The sequence below is a fragment of the Leucoraja erinacea genome, chromosome 9, assembly GCF_028641065.1.
Source record: "Leucoraja erinacea ecotype New England chromosome 9, Leri_hhj_1, whole genome shotgun sequence".
Lineage (NCBI taxonomy): Eukaryota > Metazoa > Chordata > Chondrichthyes > Rajiformes > Rajidae > Leucoraja > Leucoraja erinaceus.
Window position 1 is genome coordinate 1,783,041 of NC_073385.1, and position 16,744 is coordinate 1,799,784.

Sequence of the window (16,744 nt, forward strand, 5' to 3'; positions counted from 1 at the left end):
CTCCCCTCCCTACCCCCCTCCTCTTCCTCTCCTCCCCCCCCCCCTCCCCCCCTCCTCACCTCCTCACCTCCCCACTTTCCCCTCCCTCCCTCCCCCTCCCTACCCCCCCATCTCCCTCAATCCCCCTTGTCTAACCACCCGCCCGCTCCAGCAGGGCGGCCGTTTACTCGGGGGCAGGGCGAGCGATGAAGTTGGACTTGAGGCGGGGGAGGTGAGTGTCCTGTGCCGGGGGGGGAGGGGGGGGTCGGGGGGCACGAGCGCCCTGGGGGGAGGGGGAGTACGGGGTACCCGGGGGTCAGGTCGCCATTGTCCAAACCCAGCCCTGGGCCCGGGGGGGGGGGGGGGGGGGGGGGGCAAAAAAAAATAGAAGGCAGTCTGAAACCGTCAGGTGCCATTGGCCGCGCTGATGGCAGTCTGACCGCGTGAGTGAGGTGTTCATTGTAATGCCTGTCAAGGCGCGCTGATGTTCTTTGTGACGCCTGTCAAGTAAAGACGGCAAGTGGGGGTGCTGTTTTATTTTAAATACGTTTTAAACGTCAATAACTTGTGAAATATATCATCAATCTTGTTTAATTTACATCACAGGACAATGGTGAGTAAGGTGGGCCAAAATTGTAGCGCTATCGTGCACCGTTTTTTTTGCGCAAATATAAACCAGGTAAACAAACGGACAAACAAACAAGATGACAGTTTTAGTAATATAGAGATGGAGACGTTTAGGTTTTGGCCACCATTTCTCTGATCTCTGGGATTCCTTCCCTAATCCTTGCTACCATTCCAGCTGTCTCCTCCCATCCCCCCGCCCTTGGGCTCCTCCTCCTCCCTTTTTCCTTCCTTCTCCCCCTCACCCCCCATCAGTCTGAAGAAGGGTTTCGGCCTGAAACGTCACCTATTTCCTTCGCTCCATAGATGCTGCTGCACCCGCTGAGTTTCTGCAGCAATTTTGTGTACCTTCGATCTTCCAGCATCTGCAGTTCCTTCTTGAATACCATTCTACCTTTCCTTGCCCCCCCCCACCCTCGAAGGTGTCTTAAGTTTTAAAGACACCTCAGAAGGGGAGGCAAGGAAAAGTAGATTGGTAGCAAGGATTAGGGAAAGAATTCCAGAGATCAGAGATAAGTTGGCCAAAAACCTATCTCTATCTCTATGCCGTCTTTACTTGATAGGCATCACAAAGAACACCCCACAGGTCCTCAGCGCGCCTTGACAGGCATTACAATGGACACCTCACTGGTCCTCAGCATGGCCTTTGCACAATTTTTTGGCCATGTGTCCTCATATGGCTTTTAAGGCTGAAACACTCTTTCACTAAATTAAAAACTCTATTTAAAAAGGTGCTATTGTCTAATTATTGTATTTGTTTTCCATTTGTTAACGAAGAATTCAGGGCAAATCAATGGTTAATTATTTTGAATCCGACCCCAAAGTGTTGTTTAATTACAAATATTCAGCTGTTTACAAATGTTCAAACTCATTGGTATGTAATAAATCTTTGAAAGGTAGTTATTTCTGAATGTAATTAGCTGAAAATGTTATTACTCCATTCGAAATCCATTATTAAATCTTGAACATTCGTAAGATCAAATTTTAACTTCAAGATGGCGGATTGGGTTTGTGTTCAAGGTAAAATTCTTAGAAACTCTGGAAACCTGTCTTCAATCTCGCTGTCTCCTGGTTTGATAGAAGTGGGTGGCCAAGCACTTTTGGGAAGCAAATTGATTATTTAAACATTACAAAGAATCTGTCTCCTTTAATTTCAACAATGATCCTATTTTTAACCAAAGGCAGCTAAATTTTCTAAGTCATGGGAAACCAGGCAGCTGACAAAACGTGAGGTGGGCTGAATCCAAGAAGCAAACAGCGTTATTGGCCAGCGAAAGAAGGAATATTTCCCCTAGGCCCATTAACAATGGCGCTGAACTACATCCCCAGAACATGTCCCCTTATCCTGTCTACCGACCTTAAGCATCCCTTGACCACCATTTCCTTCCTTCACCCCGCTTGCCTTAACTACCATCAATTCCTTTTCTCCAGCCAGTCTTCTGCTCTTTCTGTTCAACATTTGAGCTTCATCGCAATTAGAATTTCCTTACACAATCCAAAGGGGATCCACAATCCACCATCCCACTTCATTTTTATTTTGCACTAAGATCCTGCTTGCAATTGGGCAGGAATCCTACAATGGGACTCTGCTGTTGGTTTTAGTTTTATGTTTTAGAGATACAGCACGGAAACAGGCCGTTCAGCCCACCGGGTCCGCGCCGACCAGCGATCCCCGCACATCAACACTATCCTACACCCACTAGGGACAGTTTTTACATTTACCAAGCCATTTAACCTACAAACCTGTACGTCTTTGGAATGTGAGAGGAAACAGATCTCGGAGAAAACCCACACAGGTCACGGGGAGAACGTGCAAACTCCGTACAGACAGCACTGGTAGTCGGGATCAAACCCGCGTCTCTGGCGCTGCATTCACTGTAGGGCAGCAACTCTACTGCTGCGTTACCGTGACTGCCCTGTTAAATTTTGTGGGGCGCTTTGGTAGCCCGTCCTTCTGGAATTTAGTGCCTCGCACCAGTGTCTCAAAGCTAAACTGAAAGGCAAACCTAATTCACAAAATTAGACCAGAATCTTTGAGGCTCTTTTTTTGTTGACGTGTATTTCGGTGACATATGTTAGTTATTTCCTTTCTGTTAATGTTTACCAGCAATTGCTCTTTGCCTCCAGTTGACTCACGGGCCGCGGAAAGATATTTATTTTTTTTTGTCATTATCTCAGAATGTAATAACCTTATAGAGCGTGAGACTGTCTTAAAATTCCCGTAATACTGATTCAAAGTTTAATTTTACACCCAAGAAAATGTATGCTGGGATTGAAATGAAAATGTTGGAGGGATTCATTTTGCAATTGTCTTTATTTAGTTATGGTTGTATTGTTCTCAAAAATAGATTTTTGTTTAAGTATTTTGAGCTTTGCTTGTTTTCACTTTAGCTTGCTCAAGGAAGCTGAATATCACGCAGAACAGCGGGAGTTTGAATTAAATCGAAGGCGCCAAATGGGCATATCCTTATCTCATCATTCCTTGGACAATTTAGAGTACGATAACAAGGATGATGATAAAAATGATCAACGTTTACTGAGCCAGTTTGGAATCTGGGTTTTGGTAAATAAATGAAATGTTGATTTTAATGTGAAAGTTATACCATTTATTAAGAGCAAACTGGAACATGGTAGATAAGTGGATTTGAAGGTCACTGGCCAGAAATACATGCCTGCCGGTAGCATTAAATGCCAAGTCACTGCTAGTAGCATAATAAGCCAAGTCACTGCTAGTAGCATAATAAGCCCAAGTCACTGCCACCAAATGTCATATTTTAGATTTTAGACTTTAGAGCCAGCGTGGAAATAGGTTCTTCGGCTCACCGAGTCCGCGCTGGCCAATGATTACCCCGTACACCAGCACTATCCTACACACTAGGGAAAATGTATAATTTACAGGAGCCTATTAACCTAAAAACCAGTGTGTCTTTGGAGTGTAGGAGGAAACCAGAGCATCTGGGGAGAACCCACGCGATCACAGGAAGAATGTTCAAACTCCGTACAGACAGCCCCCATAATCGGGATCGAACCCGGGTCTCTGGCGCCGCGAGGCAGCTCTACCGCTGCGCCACTGTGCCGCCCCATCAAAGTTAATTTTGGAGGCTGTCTATAATGTGCTAATGTGACATTAGCCCAATTAGAACTATTATCGGGGAATTAATTTTTAAGTAAATGTTCAGGAGTTCAGGTAATATTTTTTTTGAAGTGCAATGATCATAATCCCAAGCTTAGTTTCCTGTTTTAAATGCAGTCGTTGTGACACAATCGCTTGCAAAGTTAAGGGCCTGTCCCACTTGGGCTATTTTTAGGCGACTGCCGGTGACGGTCACAGTCGTAGTAGGTCGACGAAAAACTGGCGGCTGGACCCCCCCTTCGACATAACATTTGAAATAGGATCACTACTTTAACAACACCAGAAAACCCAATGTTGGCACCAGCGACAAACTGCATTAACCTGGCGACAACTACAACAGCACCTACGTCAGGACAAGTCAACTTACGCTCATTAGCGTCAAACACACTGTCGCCAACTGTCTCTGAAAATGTTTCAACATGTTGAAAATCCAGCGGTGACCAGAAAGAAGCTACAACTCTTTGGGTGACTTAGGAGACAACTCACGACCATACAGGCGACACCCTGGCAACCATGTGGCAACAGCCTAGTCACCTAAAAAATAGCCTAAAAGTAGGACAGACCCTTTGGAGTGCTGAGACATCTGTAGCAGAGCTGCCGATTTCACATAAATTAGCTTCTATTTGACAACAAGCTCATGGGAGAGAGGCTGGTGGTGTAATTATATTGGGGCCACTGTGCAGTTAACTATATTATCTTTAAGTAATTTCATTTGCATTCAAAGCGAATGAGGGGAGGTTTCAGTCTGTATTTACATGAATAGTTGGCAAGCAGCTCTTTCACCTCTGTAGGCATAATTAATGACTAAGATAGCTTTGCTCTCCCCAATCGCTCCTAAGTGCTTTGTTTCGAAGCACAGTCATGCATTGTAAATCGTTTAAAAACTATGAGAAAAACAGGAGAAACTGGGTTTGACAATCTCCGCGTTCACCTAGAATATTTTTGCTTTTGAACTGTTACTTTGAGCAAATTCTCATCGTTATGGTATGGATGTTAGGTAACCCTAGTAGAAAATATTGAAATAAATATTGGTAAATTCTGAAGGTGGTGACCAATTTAATTAAAAGATTATCAATAATGCAGCAAAGATGAACATTTTGATGAAACACATTCCAAATTATTCATCCAAATTATTCATCCAAAATGTCTGTGCTTGTTTTTTTAACTGTACAGGTCAGTCTTTGCACTCCAAGTGAAAACACACCCACAGAAAGTTTAGCCAGATTGGTTAGCATGATGTTCCAGTGGTTTCATTCCACTGCATACATGCTCGATGATGAAGTTGGGAGTCTGGTGGAAAAGCTGAAGCCACAGTTTGTTACCAAATGGTTGAAGACTGTTTGCGATGTTCGATTTGATGTGATGGTCATGTGTCTTCTTCCAAAACCTATGGAGTTTGCAAGAGTAAGTTTTTTTTTAATCTAACAGTTTGGTAAACAGCTTGGTTATGTCCAAAAACACAAACATAGTCATAAAATCTCCTTCCCCATAAGGTTAAAAATATTAGAAACAGAGAAACATAGAACATAGAACATAGGTGCAGGAGTAGGCCATTCAGCCCTTCGAGCCTGCACCGCCATTCAATATGATCATGGCTGATCATCCAACTCAGTATCCCGTACCTGCCTTCTCTCCATACCCCCTGATTCCTTTAGCCACAAAGGCCACATCTAACTCTCTCTTAAATATAGCCAATGAACTGGCCTCAACTACCATCTGTGGCAGAGAGTTCCAGATATTCACCACTCTCTGTGTGAAAAATGTTTTTCTCATCTCGGTCCTAAAGGATTTCCCCCTTATCCTTAAGCTGTGACCCCTTGTTCTGGACTTCCCCAACATCGGGAACAATCTTCCTGCATCTAGCCTGTCCAATCCCTTAAGAATTTTGTAAGTTTCTATAAGATCCTCCCTCAATCTCCTAAATTCTAGCGAGTACAAGCCAAGTCTATCTAGTCTTTCCTCATATGAAAGTCCTGACATCCCAGGAATCAGTCTGGTGAACCTTCTCTGTACTCCCTCTATAGCAAGAATGTCTTTCCTCAGATTTGGAGACCAATTGTGATTCATCATGTAATTGAGCTTGTGGATCTGGACAGCTTCCTGGCTCGGGGTTTTAACTAATAATGTGCTGTTTGTGTCACATGAATGTCAGGTAATACTAATCTCTAACACCATAGTTGATAGCCATGTAACAATGACTTTTAATGCAGTACCAACTGTTATGCCTCCATCTTCACAAACACATGGACCATCTGGGTCACCATTCACAAGACGCTGTTTTGGACTCGTTATCTAAATGTAAAAATGATACGGGAATCAAATTCTGGATATTCATCTCACCTGCTGACGCTGCAAGGCCCAAGTTAGGAGTATTGGTTAATTGACCATTTGTTAGGTCAGCACCCACCCAAACAATGCCCAGGAAACACAACACCTTTGAGTGTAAAGCATTCTACTTGATTGGTGTCCATTTCATTTCACATCCATATCCTCCTCTTCTCTCTCCCACTTCCTCCACCCCACGACTGTACTGTATGTTATCTACAGAATGCACGGAAGCTTTTTGTTATAGTTTCTCCAGCCACTGCTAACCTGAAGGCAGGCAACTGAGTATCTGGTATCACCGTCACCTTGTTCATGACATTCCACGTCACACACCTTACTGATCTTTCACGGTAACATTTCGTGGTTCTGTTTAGTTCCCGAGTCCAAAACGTGGAACCAACCATTTGCTGTAATATTTGAGTGAATGCAGCTGCTGTTCAAAAAGAAGACCCATTCTCACATTCCTGAGGCAGCTGGGGATAGGCAATAAATGCCAGTTTTTCCAGCGGCTTCACATTCTGAGACTGAGTAACAAAAATGATAAATCATTATAAAAGGCTAACTTTGCAATGTACAGTCTTTCTGAAATCAAAGTCACTGGATGTTTATTTTGTTTTGTTGAAATAAAATGTAATTTTAACAATAGCTACGCTATATTCAGTTGTGGTTTTCTAAGCTTGAAAATGGTAATGCACAGACGTGTGGTAAATGCTTGCAAGAAGTGGGTGCATTGCAGGGATATATATTTTTTAAACTCCATTATCAAAGTGTGGCATCTAAAACCTTCATTGTGTATTATGAAAACAAGAAATGCTGGGAAAAAAAAACCCCTCAGCAGATCAGGCAGTAGCTCCAGAAAGAGAAGCAGTCAAAATTGTAAAAGAGAAGGATGGAAAGGGAATGAATAAGTTAGGTATTTATTCTCTGGAGCGCAGAAGGTTAAGGGGGGACTTGATAGAGGTCTTTAAAATGATGAGAGGGATAGACCGAGTTGATGTGGACAAGCTTTTACCTTTGAGAATAGGGAAGATTCAAACAAGAGGACATGACTTCAGAATGAAGGGACAGACGTTTAGGGGTAATATGAGGGGGAACTTCTTTACTCAGAGAGTGGTAGCGGTGTGGAATGAGCTTCCAGTGGAAGTGGTGGAGGAAGGTTCATTGGTATCATTTAAAAATAAATTGGATAGGCATATGGATGAGAAGGGAATGGAGGGTTATGGTATGAGTGCAGGCAGGTGGGACTAAGGGGAAAAAAATGTTGTTTGGCACGGACTTGTAGGGCCGAGATGGCCTGTTTCCGTGCTGTAATTGTTATATGGTTATATTTATATGGTTAATGTGTAGATCAGATGGAATGTCTATGATAGGGCGAGTTGAAATCGCTTAGTACTGGTGTTTTCCAGCACAGTAAGCTTCTTAGTCTGAAATGTGTTTTTATGGGTAAGGTTGTGTGACCTGTGCAACAGGCCAGAATTATAGAAGTCTAATAAGGAAAACTGAGCTATGATTATATAAATACAGAAAATATAAAATGCTGGAACATCTCAGCATGTCATGCCGCTTCTGTGGAAAGATTAACAGTTGATGATTTATATGATAAACCCTTTATCAGATCTGAGGAAAAGAGAAACAGCTATCATCGAGGATTGGAGAGGGTGATGGGCGGACAAGAAGGAATTTCTCTAATGGAGTGACGTCATGTGGCTAATGAAGTAATATTAAATCACTATGGCTTTGTAATTGGTTGGTAATATGGTTCTGGCCTACTGGGACAAAGTGACAAAAAGTATTCTTATGTAGACAAGAAGAAAGAGCATGTTATCTCTCTAATACGTTGTAACGAATGTATTGTGTGTTATTGTGACTGTAATATTACCAAGACAGTCGAGCACGACATTATTATTACACAATCCACCAGAACAGTCAATTGTGCGAGGTGTTTAAAATATTTTTAATAATGTAACTCTTCAGAGATTCTTTCTAACTAGTCCCAAGGTTAAAAGCAGATTTTTGCAGAGTGTGCACATGCATTGAGAACAGCGTTGATTTTTGAGTTACATTGTAAAGTTGAACCACTTATAGTCGTCAAAAGAAGGTAAGATAGTTAGTGCTTGAGCTCATGTCTCTGAACTCAGTGAACAATATTCTAATTCGATGCAGTTATTCCTTAAAATGTATTTAGATTTGTTATGAATAATGCATTATTGTGTTATCTTCAAGATCTATGGGGAAAGTAAACTTGTTGTTCACCTGTCATTGACTGAGCTCAGCAGCCCTGATTCCACTCAGCTTAACATCTGAATGTGAACCACATGTGCAGTTCTTTGCCTGTGGCCATTAGCAGACAGTCTGATTTTATGTCCCAATCCATATCACTAACTAAATGTACCACTTCCCAGAGCTTTGACTGAAAAACATGTGGTTTCTATTGTTATTGTGGACTGCAATAAAATTCTTAATCTCTGAGCAAAGGTGAGTAAATTCTCCATGTGATTGACAAACAGTTAAGAACATCTTATCAAATTTACATCCACCAGGATTCAAGGTTGGTTGTTTCTTTCTGTAAATTAAAATCCCCTGCAGGATAACAAATGGCTTAATCAAATTATACAAGTCTCAGGGACAGCATGCACTAACTAATCCTGGATTCTTGATTTTATTTAAGATTCACTAATTTTGTGAATTACTATGATAAACGATTTGAAGTGAGAGGGAGTACAGAGAAGGTTCACCAGACTGATTCCTAGGAAGTCAGGACTTTCATATGAAGAAAGACTGGATAGACTCGGCTTGTATACGCTAGAATTTAGAAGATTGAGGGGGGGATCTTATAGAAACGTACAAAATTCCTAAGGGGTTGGACAGGCTGGATGCAGGAAGATTGTTCCCGATGTTGGGGGAAGTCCAGAACAAGGGGTCACAGTTTAAGGATAAGGGGGAAGTCTTTTAGGACCGAGATGAGAAAAACATTTTTCACACAGAGAGTGGTGAATCTCTGGAACTCTCTGCCACAGAAGGTAGTTGAGGCCAGTTAATTGGCTATATTTAAGAGGGAGTTAGATGTGGCCCTTGTGGCTAAAGGGATCAGGGTGTATGGAGAGAAGGCAGGTACAGGATACTGAGTTGGATGATCAGCCATGATCATATTGAATGGCGGTGCAGGCTCGAAGGGCCGAATGGCCTACTCTTGCACCTATTGTCTATGTTTCTATGTTTCTACCATGTCCCAATCTAATCATGCCCTCCTCTGCATTATCTTCAATATTGAGAGCATTTGTTCCCTTTATTTCTGCTCCCTTTGCCTCATATCTGCAGCTGGGGAGACCTTTTGCTTTTGAAATTCCTTCCCAAACTCATGTCTGTCAACTGCTGTCTGTTCCAGTCATCCTTTTTAAACTTAATGTTAGCAACATTTTTAATTACCTCACCAATAGTTCTCACCATGACATAGGTAACTTTGCCAGAGTGGATTTCTGTGAATAAAGTTAGAACATTTCCTATGTAAGAGATGCAACAAGAATGCAAGATTTTGGACTGATACAATGAGTTTGTTTTCAGGTTGGTGGTTACTGGGATAAGTGTTGTAGTACTGTGACACAACTCAAAGAAGGCTTGAATCGAATCCTATGCCTCATTCCATACAATGTAATAAATCAGGCGGTGTGGGAAAGCATTATGCCAGAGTGGTTGGAATCCATCCGAACTGAGGTGCCAGATAACCAATTAAAAGAGTTTAAGGAGGTGTTAAGGTATGTACCGTGTTGAGCATTCAAATGTTTCAGTTGCACCTTTTTCCATTCATAGCTTTGATTTTTCTTCAGTGACAGATACTACTGCTGCCAAAAGATCTGCCTTTCGGGGATTTGAACGTGTTTCCGGATCATTCATCCAGGTCTCCGGCTTGTAATAGTAACTTTTAGAACATCCTTATGGTGTTAATACCATCTGATCAGTGGAAGGTAGAAAGTAAGAGTTCGAGTCTGAATGCCCCTGTAAAGGGCAAGAGGCAAAGATGGTAAATTTAGAGAATCTCCGTCAATATTTCTAGAACTTGCAGGTTTGATCAGGGATAAGAAGGAAGTGTATGTCAGATATTGTTTTAAGAAGAGCCACTGGGATCTACAGAGGATCAAGGGGAAAACTTTAGAGTAAAAATGGGGCAATGAAATGACCGTAACAAGTAGGATTTGTGAGAATCCTAAAACTTTTTTATGAGGATATTAGAAGCAAGAGAGACAACTAAGGAAGGAATAAGTCCCCTCAGGGGTTTGGGACGTAACCAATGCATGAGGCCAAGTGATATGAACAAGATCCGAAAATAATGGTTCTCATCACAAATCACCAGGACATGTGGGCATCAGAGTTAATGGAGACGTATGCTGATATCCTGGAGAACATCTTTTTCAGGAAGGAGGATGTGCTAGAAATATTGGAACACATAAGGGTGGATAAATATGCAGGCCCAGATTTATCTATTTGTTTATCAGTTTCAGGTTAGTTATGGATCGTTCACCTACTAACAGAACATAAGGGTAGCGTCCATTTGGAAAGAGAGGTCCATGTAAGATATTGATTAGTTACCTTCAGACAGGTCTAGAAGCGCATAAACAGAACAGAGGCACGGAAGAAACTTATGCGAGATTGAGGGGTACGTTTTCTCACAAAGTGTGGTGAATATTTGAAACTGCCAGAGCAAGTAGTGAAGGCTGATGTCACCACAAGGTTTAAAATGCATTTACACAGGTACTGGGTAGGAAACGAATAGAGGAATATGGACCAGATGTGGGCAAATTGAATGAGTGTAAATGGGCATGACAGACAGCATAGATAAGACGGACTGACACGGCCTGTTTCTGTGCTGTACTTCCACATGATTCAATGATCATTTCATAATGAGTAACTGGAACACATTTTACAATGTGATTAATTCAAGGAGCTTTGTGTCCCTCTTTTCTAAACAACATTTGATTCTATTCTCAAAGTGAGAGCTGATATTTGTCAGAAGAGAACTGGTATTGATCTTTTGTTTACATTTGAAAATACTGGATTTTCATTTAGTTTTGTACAGGTGAGATACAGGCCTGTTGGTGAGGGAAGGTTTGAAATTGAAATTATTTTTCCTTTTCTCAGCGTGTACTTTAAAATATGTAAAGGAAAAAGCATTTAAAAATGTATGTGCTTTGAAGTATTTGACGTTGTTGTTATTCTGATTGGAATCTATCATGTTAATCTATTTCAGCAAAATGTTTGACATTGAACTCTGCCCATTGCCATTTTCCTTGGAAGAAATGTTTGGTTTTATTAGCTGTAGATTTACTGGCTACCCTGCTTCAGAACAGGAACAAGCTTTGCTTTGGCTTCATGTAAGTTTATTTTCTTATAAAAGAACTCCAATTTGAAAACTTAGTATGAATGCCGGTTCTGTTTCACTAGTCCTGGATTGTCCAATTTCTGCATGCTTCTGCTGTAAAAAAAAAAACCTTTTCTATTCCAACACTCCATAAACTTTTAGAGTGTTGCTGTGCTACTTACTGCGTAAGATTTAAGACATTGAGAATTGAGGCTCCCAACATTTACTGTACAATGCACTGACTCACTTTGGTGCATTACTGTCACCTTGAAATGAACTTGATTCCATAGACAAGATGCATCTACAATGCCCTCCATAATGTTTGGGACAAAGACTAATCATTTACTTATTTGCCTCTGTACTCCACAATTTGAGATTTGTAATAGAAAAAATCATGTGTGGTTAAAGTGCACGTTGTCAGATTTTATTAAAGGCATTTTTCATACATTTTGGTTTCATCATGTAGAAATTACAGTTGTGATTATACATAGACCCCCATTTCAGGGCACCATAATATTTGGGACACATGGCTTCACAGGTATTTGTAATTGCTCAGGTGTGTTTAATTGCCTCCTTAATGCAGGTATAAGAGAGCTCTCAGCACCTAGTCTTTCCTCCAGTCTTTCCATCACCTTTGGAAACTTTTATTGCTGTTATCAACATGAGGACCAAAGGTGTGCCAATGAAAGTCAAATAAGCCATTATGAGACTGAGAAACAAGAATAAAATAAACAAGAATAAAACTGTTTGAGACTTCAGCCAACCCTTAGGCTGACCAAAATCAACTGTTTGGAACATTATTAAGAAGAAAGAGAACACTGGTGAGCTAACTAATCACAAAGGGACTGGCAGGCCAAGGAAGACCTTCACAGCTGATGACAGAAGAATTCTCTCTATATTATAGAAAAATCCCCAAACAGCTGTCCGACAGATCAGAAACACTCTTCAGGAGTGGATTTGTCAATGACCACTGTCTGCTGAAGACTTCATGAACAGAAATACAGAGGCTACACTACAAGATGCAAACCACTGGTTAGCCGCAAAAATAGGATGGCCAGATTACAGGTTGCCAAGAAGTACTAAAAAGAGCAACCACAGTTCTGGAAAAAGGTCTTGTGGAAAGATGAGACGAAAATTAACTTTTCTCAGTGATGGCAAGAGCAAAGTATGGAGGAAAGAAGGAACTGCCCAAGATCCAAAGCATACCACCTCATCTGTGAAACACGGTGGTGGGGGTGTTATGGCCTGGGCATGGATGGCTGCTGAAGGTACTGGCTCACTTATCTTCATTGATGATACAACTGCTGATGGTAGTAGCATAATGAATTCTGAAGTGTATAGACACATCCTATCTGCTCATGTTCAAACAAATGCATCAAAACTCATTGGCCAGCAGTTCATTCTACAGCAAGACAATGATCCCAAATATACTGCTAAAGCAACAAAGGAGTTTTTCAAAGCTAAAAAATGGTCAATTCTTGAGTGGCCAAGTCAATCACCCAATCTAAACCCAATTGAGCATGCCTTTTATATGCTGATGAGAAAACTGAAGTGGACTAGCCCCCAAAACAAGCATAAGCTAAAGATGGCTGCAATACAGGCCTGGCAGAGCATCACCAGAGAAGACACCCAGCAACTGGTGATGTCCATGAATCGCAGACTTCAAGCAGTCATTGCATGCAAAGGATATGCAACAAAATAGTAAACATGACTACTTTCATTTACATGACATTGCTGTGTCCCAAACATGATGGTGTCCTGAAATGGGGGGGGGGACTATGTATAAACACTGCTGTAATTTCTACATGGTGAAACCAAACTGTATAAAACTGGCCTTTATTAAAATCTGGCAATGTGCACTTTAACCACATGTGATTTTTTTCTATTACAAATCTCAAATTGTGGAGTACAGAGACAAATAAATAAATAATGGGTCTTTGTCCCAAACATTATGGAGGGCACTGTACATGTGGGTTTCAGATAGTTACCCAAGTACTTAAGCACACATACAAAAGCTTGTTATCCCCTTAAAGGTCTGAAAATACTTAAAAGAAAATGAAAATACCGAGAGGGAAGTAATTTCACTGGACCTCAAAAATCCGACATGCAGCCTTGTTTTTGCTTTTTCTGGTGTATTAAATCAGAATCTGTCCTGCTGTCAATCAAGATTAGTAGAGGTGTCAGGGCTATGGGAGCAGGCAGGGAAATTGGGTTTAGAGGGGAAGATAGATTGGTCATGATTGAATGGTGGAGTAGACTTGATAGGCTGAACGGCCTAATTCTGCTCATATCACTTATGGATTTATGAAGCTTATACAGTGCTATGGATTTATGCTGCGACTGTTAGCATTGTGTAATGCAAAAGCAGAAATGATGTACAGTTAGTTTAAATGCAGTGCTTTTAAATAAAACCAGAAAACATCAGAAATGACAGCACATCTGCGAGTTTACGAAAGATGATCAAGCAGCTTCTTTACTTAAAAGGATCCTTAAATTATTTGGTTAAAAAAATCTAAAAATCTGAGATTAAAACAGACAATGCTGGAAACACTCAGCAGGTCAGGCAACATTTATGGAAAGAAACGCAGAGTCTGAAGAAGGGTCTCGACCCGAAACGTCACCCATTCCTTCTCTCCAGCGATGCTGCTTGTCCCGCTGAGTTACTCCAGCATTTTGTGTCTTTCTTCAGTGTAAGCCAACATCTGCAGTTCCTTCCTATACAGAGTTAATGATCAAGGTTAACCCGATCAGATGTTCCACCATTTCCTGCCCTTGCATTGGCCACTTGCAATTTGAGTTGAATAAAATGAAAAGTGTAAACGCAATCTAAAATACAGCTTTATAAATTGCAGTTAAAAATCAATATAACATTGAATGCTGCCATTATCCATTGTTTATCATTTTGAATTATACAATTATGTATAAATTAATTTGATTGGGCTGATTCTCTTTGACACTATTTTTCAAATGTGATTTTTAAAAATTGAATAAAGCATGATCACAATTATATGCTTTCAACGAAAACCAGACAACATCAGAAATTATAGCACATCTGAGAGTTTAAGAAAGATGATCAAGCACCTTCTTTACTTAAGAGGATTCTTAAATTATTTGTAGTTCAAAAATCTAAAAAGTATTTTGTTCATTCACATATTCAGCTTGCTTCTTTTAAACTTGGTTGTTTTTTTGCTTAGGTGTTGTCAGAACTGGATATAGCAATTCCTCTACAGCTGTTGATCAGTATGTTTTCTGATGGCGTGAACTCAGTCAAGGAACTAACTAACCAAAGAAATACAAGAGGCAGTGAACAGCCAGGAAACCTAACTGCTCGAAGGGTAATGTTTCAAACAGTCTTTTCCCATTAACTCTAAAGATTTTGTATTTGCGACTACTAGTGACATGAGCTGCCTCAGCGAATTTTCCCTTCCTCATCCAAATATACTGTAAATCCTTGCAGACATTTGGCTTGGAGTTAGAATCATAGAGCTATACAGCATGGAAACCCCCATCAGTCCAACTCGTTCATGCCTGCCACGTTGTCTAACTGAGCTAGTCCCAATTGCCTCTGTAAAAGTTGTAATTGTACCCACCTCTGCCAGCTCCTCGGACAGCTCATTCCATATATATACTTGTCCCTCTGCGTGGAAACAAAAGCTGCTGCTGGGGTTCCTTTGTAATTTTTCCCTCTCAATTAAGCATATACCCTTTGCTTAATTGAGAGGCATGGACTTGTAGGGCCGAGATGGCCTGTTTCCGTGCTGTAATTGTTATATGGTTATATGGTTATATACCCTTAATTGTAGACTCCCAAGGGTAAAGATTGTGGCTATCACCATGTCTACATCCCTCATGATTTTATAAACCTCTGTAAGATCACCCCTCAGCCTCCTATGTTTTAAGGATAAAAGTTGCAGCATATCTAGTCTCTCCTTTTAATCAAGCTCTCCAGTCCCAGTAACACCCTTGTAAATCTTGTTTGCACCCTTTCCAGTTTAAAGACATTCTTCCCATAGCAGGGCGACCAGAGCTTTCGAGTACATGGTACTCAAAATGTTCTCTGACCAATATCTTGTATAGCTGCTGCAGGACAACTCAATCCCTGTACACAATTCACTGATTGACGAAGGCAAGCAAGAAATACCACCTTCTTCACTCTATTTACCTGTGTCGGCACTTCTGTGGAACCATGTAACATAGAAACATAGAAATTAGGTGCAGGAGTAGGCCATTCGGCCCTTTGAGCCTGCTGCCGCCATTCAATATGCTACTGCATGGCTGATCATCGGACGACTCCGTATCCCTGGAGGTAGACTGCTTTTCGGGGCTCCTGCAACCGAATACCCTCTGATCGGGGTTGAAGGCTCCAGCGGGGGCCACATCTAACCCCCTCGGCTAAATATAGCCACTTTGCGAGCACACACTGGCTCCAACACCACTACCCTCTGCATCACCCGGCGTGGAGAGTTCCGCGGGAGATTCGCCACTTTCTCTGTGTGAGAGTGCAGTGGAGAGATAAGTTTTTCTCCTCATCTATGTTAAATGTAATGGTTCTAAAGGTCTTTCCCCCTTATGTATGTATGGCTGCAGAAACGGCATTTGTTTGGACTTCCCAGGGGTCCGGGAACAATCTTCCTGACTCATCTCTCCTGTCTTGACCCCTTAAGAATTTTGTAGAAGTTGGTATCAAAATGTTCCCTCTCAATCTTGTCCTAACTTCTAGAGAGTATAAACCAAGTCCCTATCCAGTCACTGATTGACTTCAAGCAAGACAGTCCTGACTTCCCACTCTATTTACCTGGTGAACCTTCTCTGGAACCATGTACCTGTATCCCTCGGTTTTTCTGTCTACAACATTCCCCAGAAACCTACCAAATACCATACAAGTCCTGCCCTGGTTTGTCTCGCCAACATGCAACAGCTCGCATTTATCTGAACTCCTCAGCCCATTGGGTTAGTCGATCAAGATCCTGTTGTAATCTGAGGTAACCATCAGTGTCCACTATACCGCCAATTTTATCTGCAAACTTGCTTAACATGCCATATACATTATTGTGCAAATGGTGAATATAAATGATGAATATGCACAAAGCAATGCTGTCTATCCCTAATCAGCCCTTGAAGTTCAAAGGCCATTAGATCCTGTATCTCAGAATCCCCTTCAATAACTTACCCACCACTGGTGTTAGGCTCATTGTCCTGCAGGTCACAGACTTTTCCTTTCTTAAATCAAGATACAACATTAGCCACTATCCAGTCTTCTGACACATAATCCATGACTATTGATGATATAAATATCTCTCAATAACCTTGGAATTTCTTTCCTTACTTCC

General features: G+C 41.3%; 1 protein-coding gene across 1 annotated transcript in view; it reads left to right on the forward strand.

The window, feature by feature from the left end:
- The window catches only part of LOC129699966 (protein unc-79 homolog), a 162,591-nt gene that overhangs the window by 35,726 nt on the left and 110,121 nt on the right, over nucleotides 1-16,744 (forward strand). Inside the window, 5 exon segments of the mRNA XM_055640079.1 lie at nucleotides 2,995-3,166; nucleotides 4,910-5,140; nucleotides 9,623-9,813; nucleotides 11,304-11,427; nucleotides 14,609-14,749. Coding sequence (XP_055496054.1) covers nucleotides 2,995-3,166; nucleotides 4,910-5,140; nucleotides 9,623-9,813; nucleotides 11,304-11,427; nucleotides 14,609-14,749 — 859 coding nt within the window.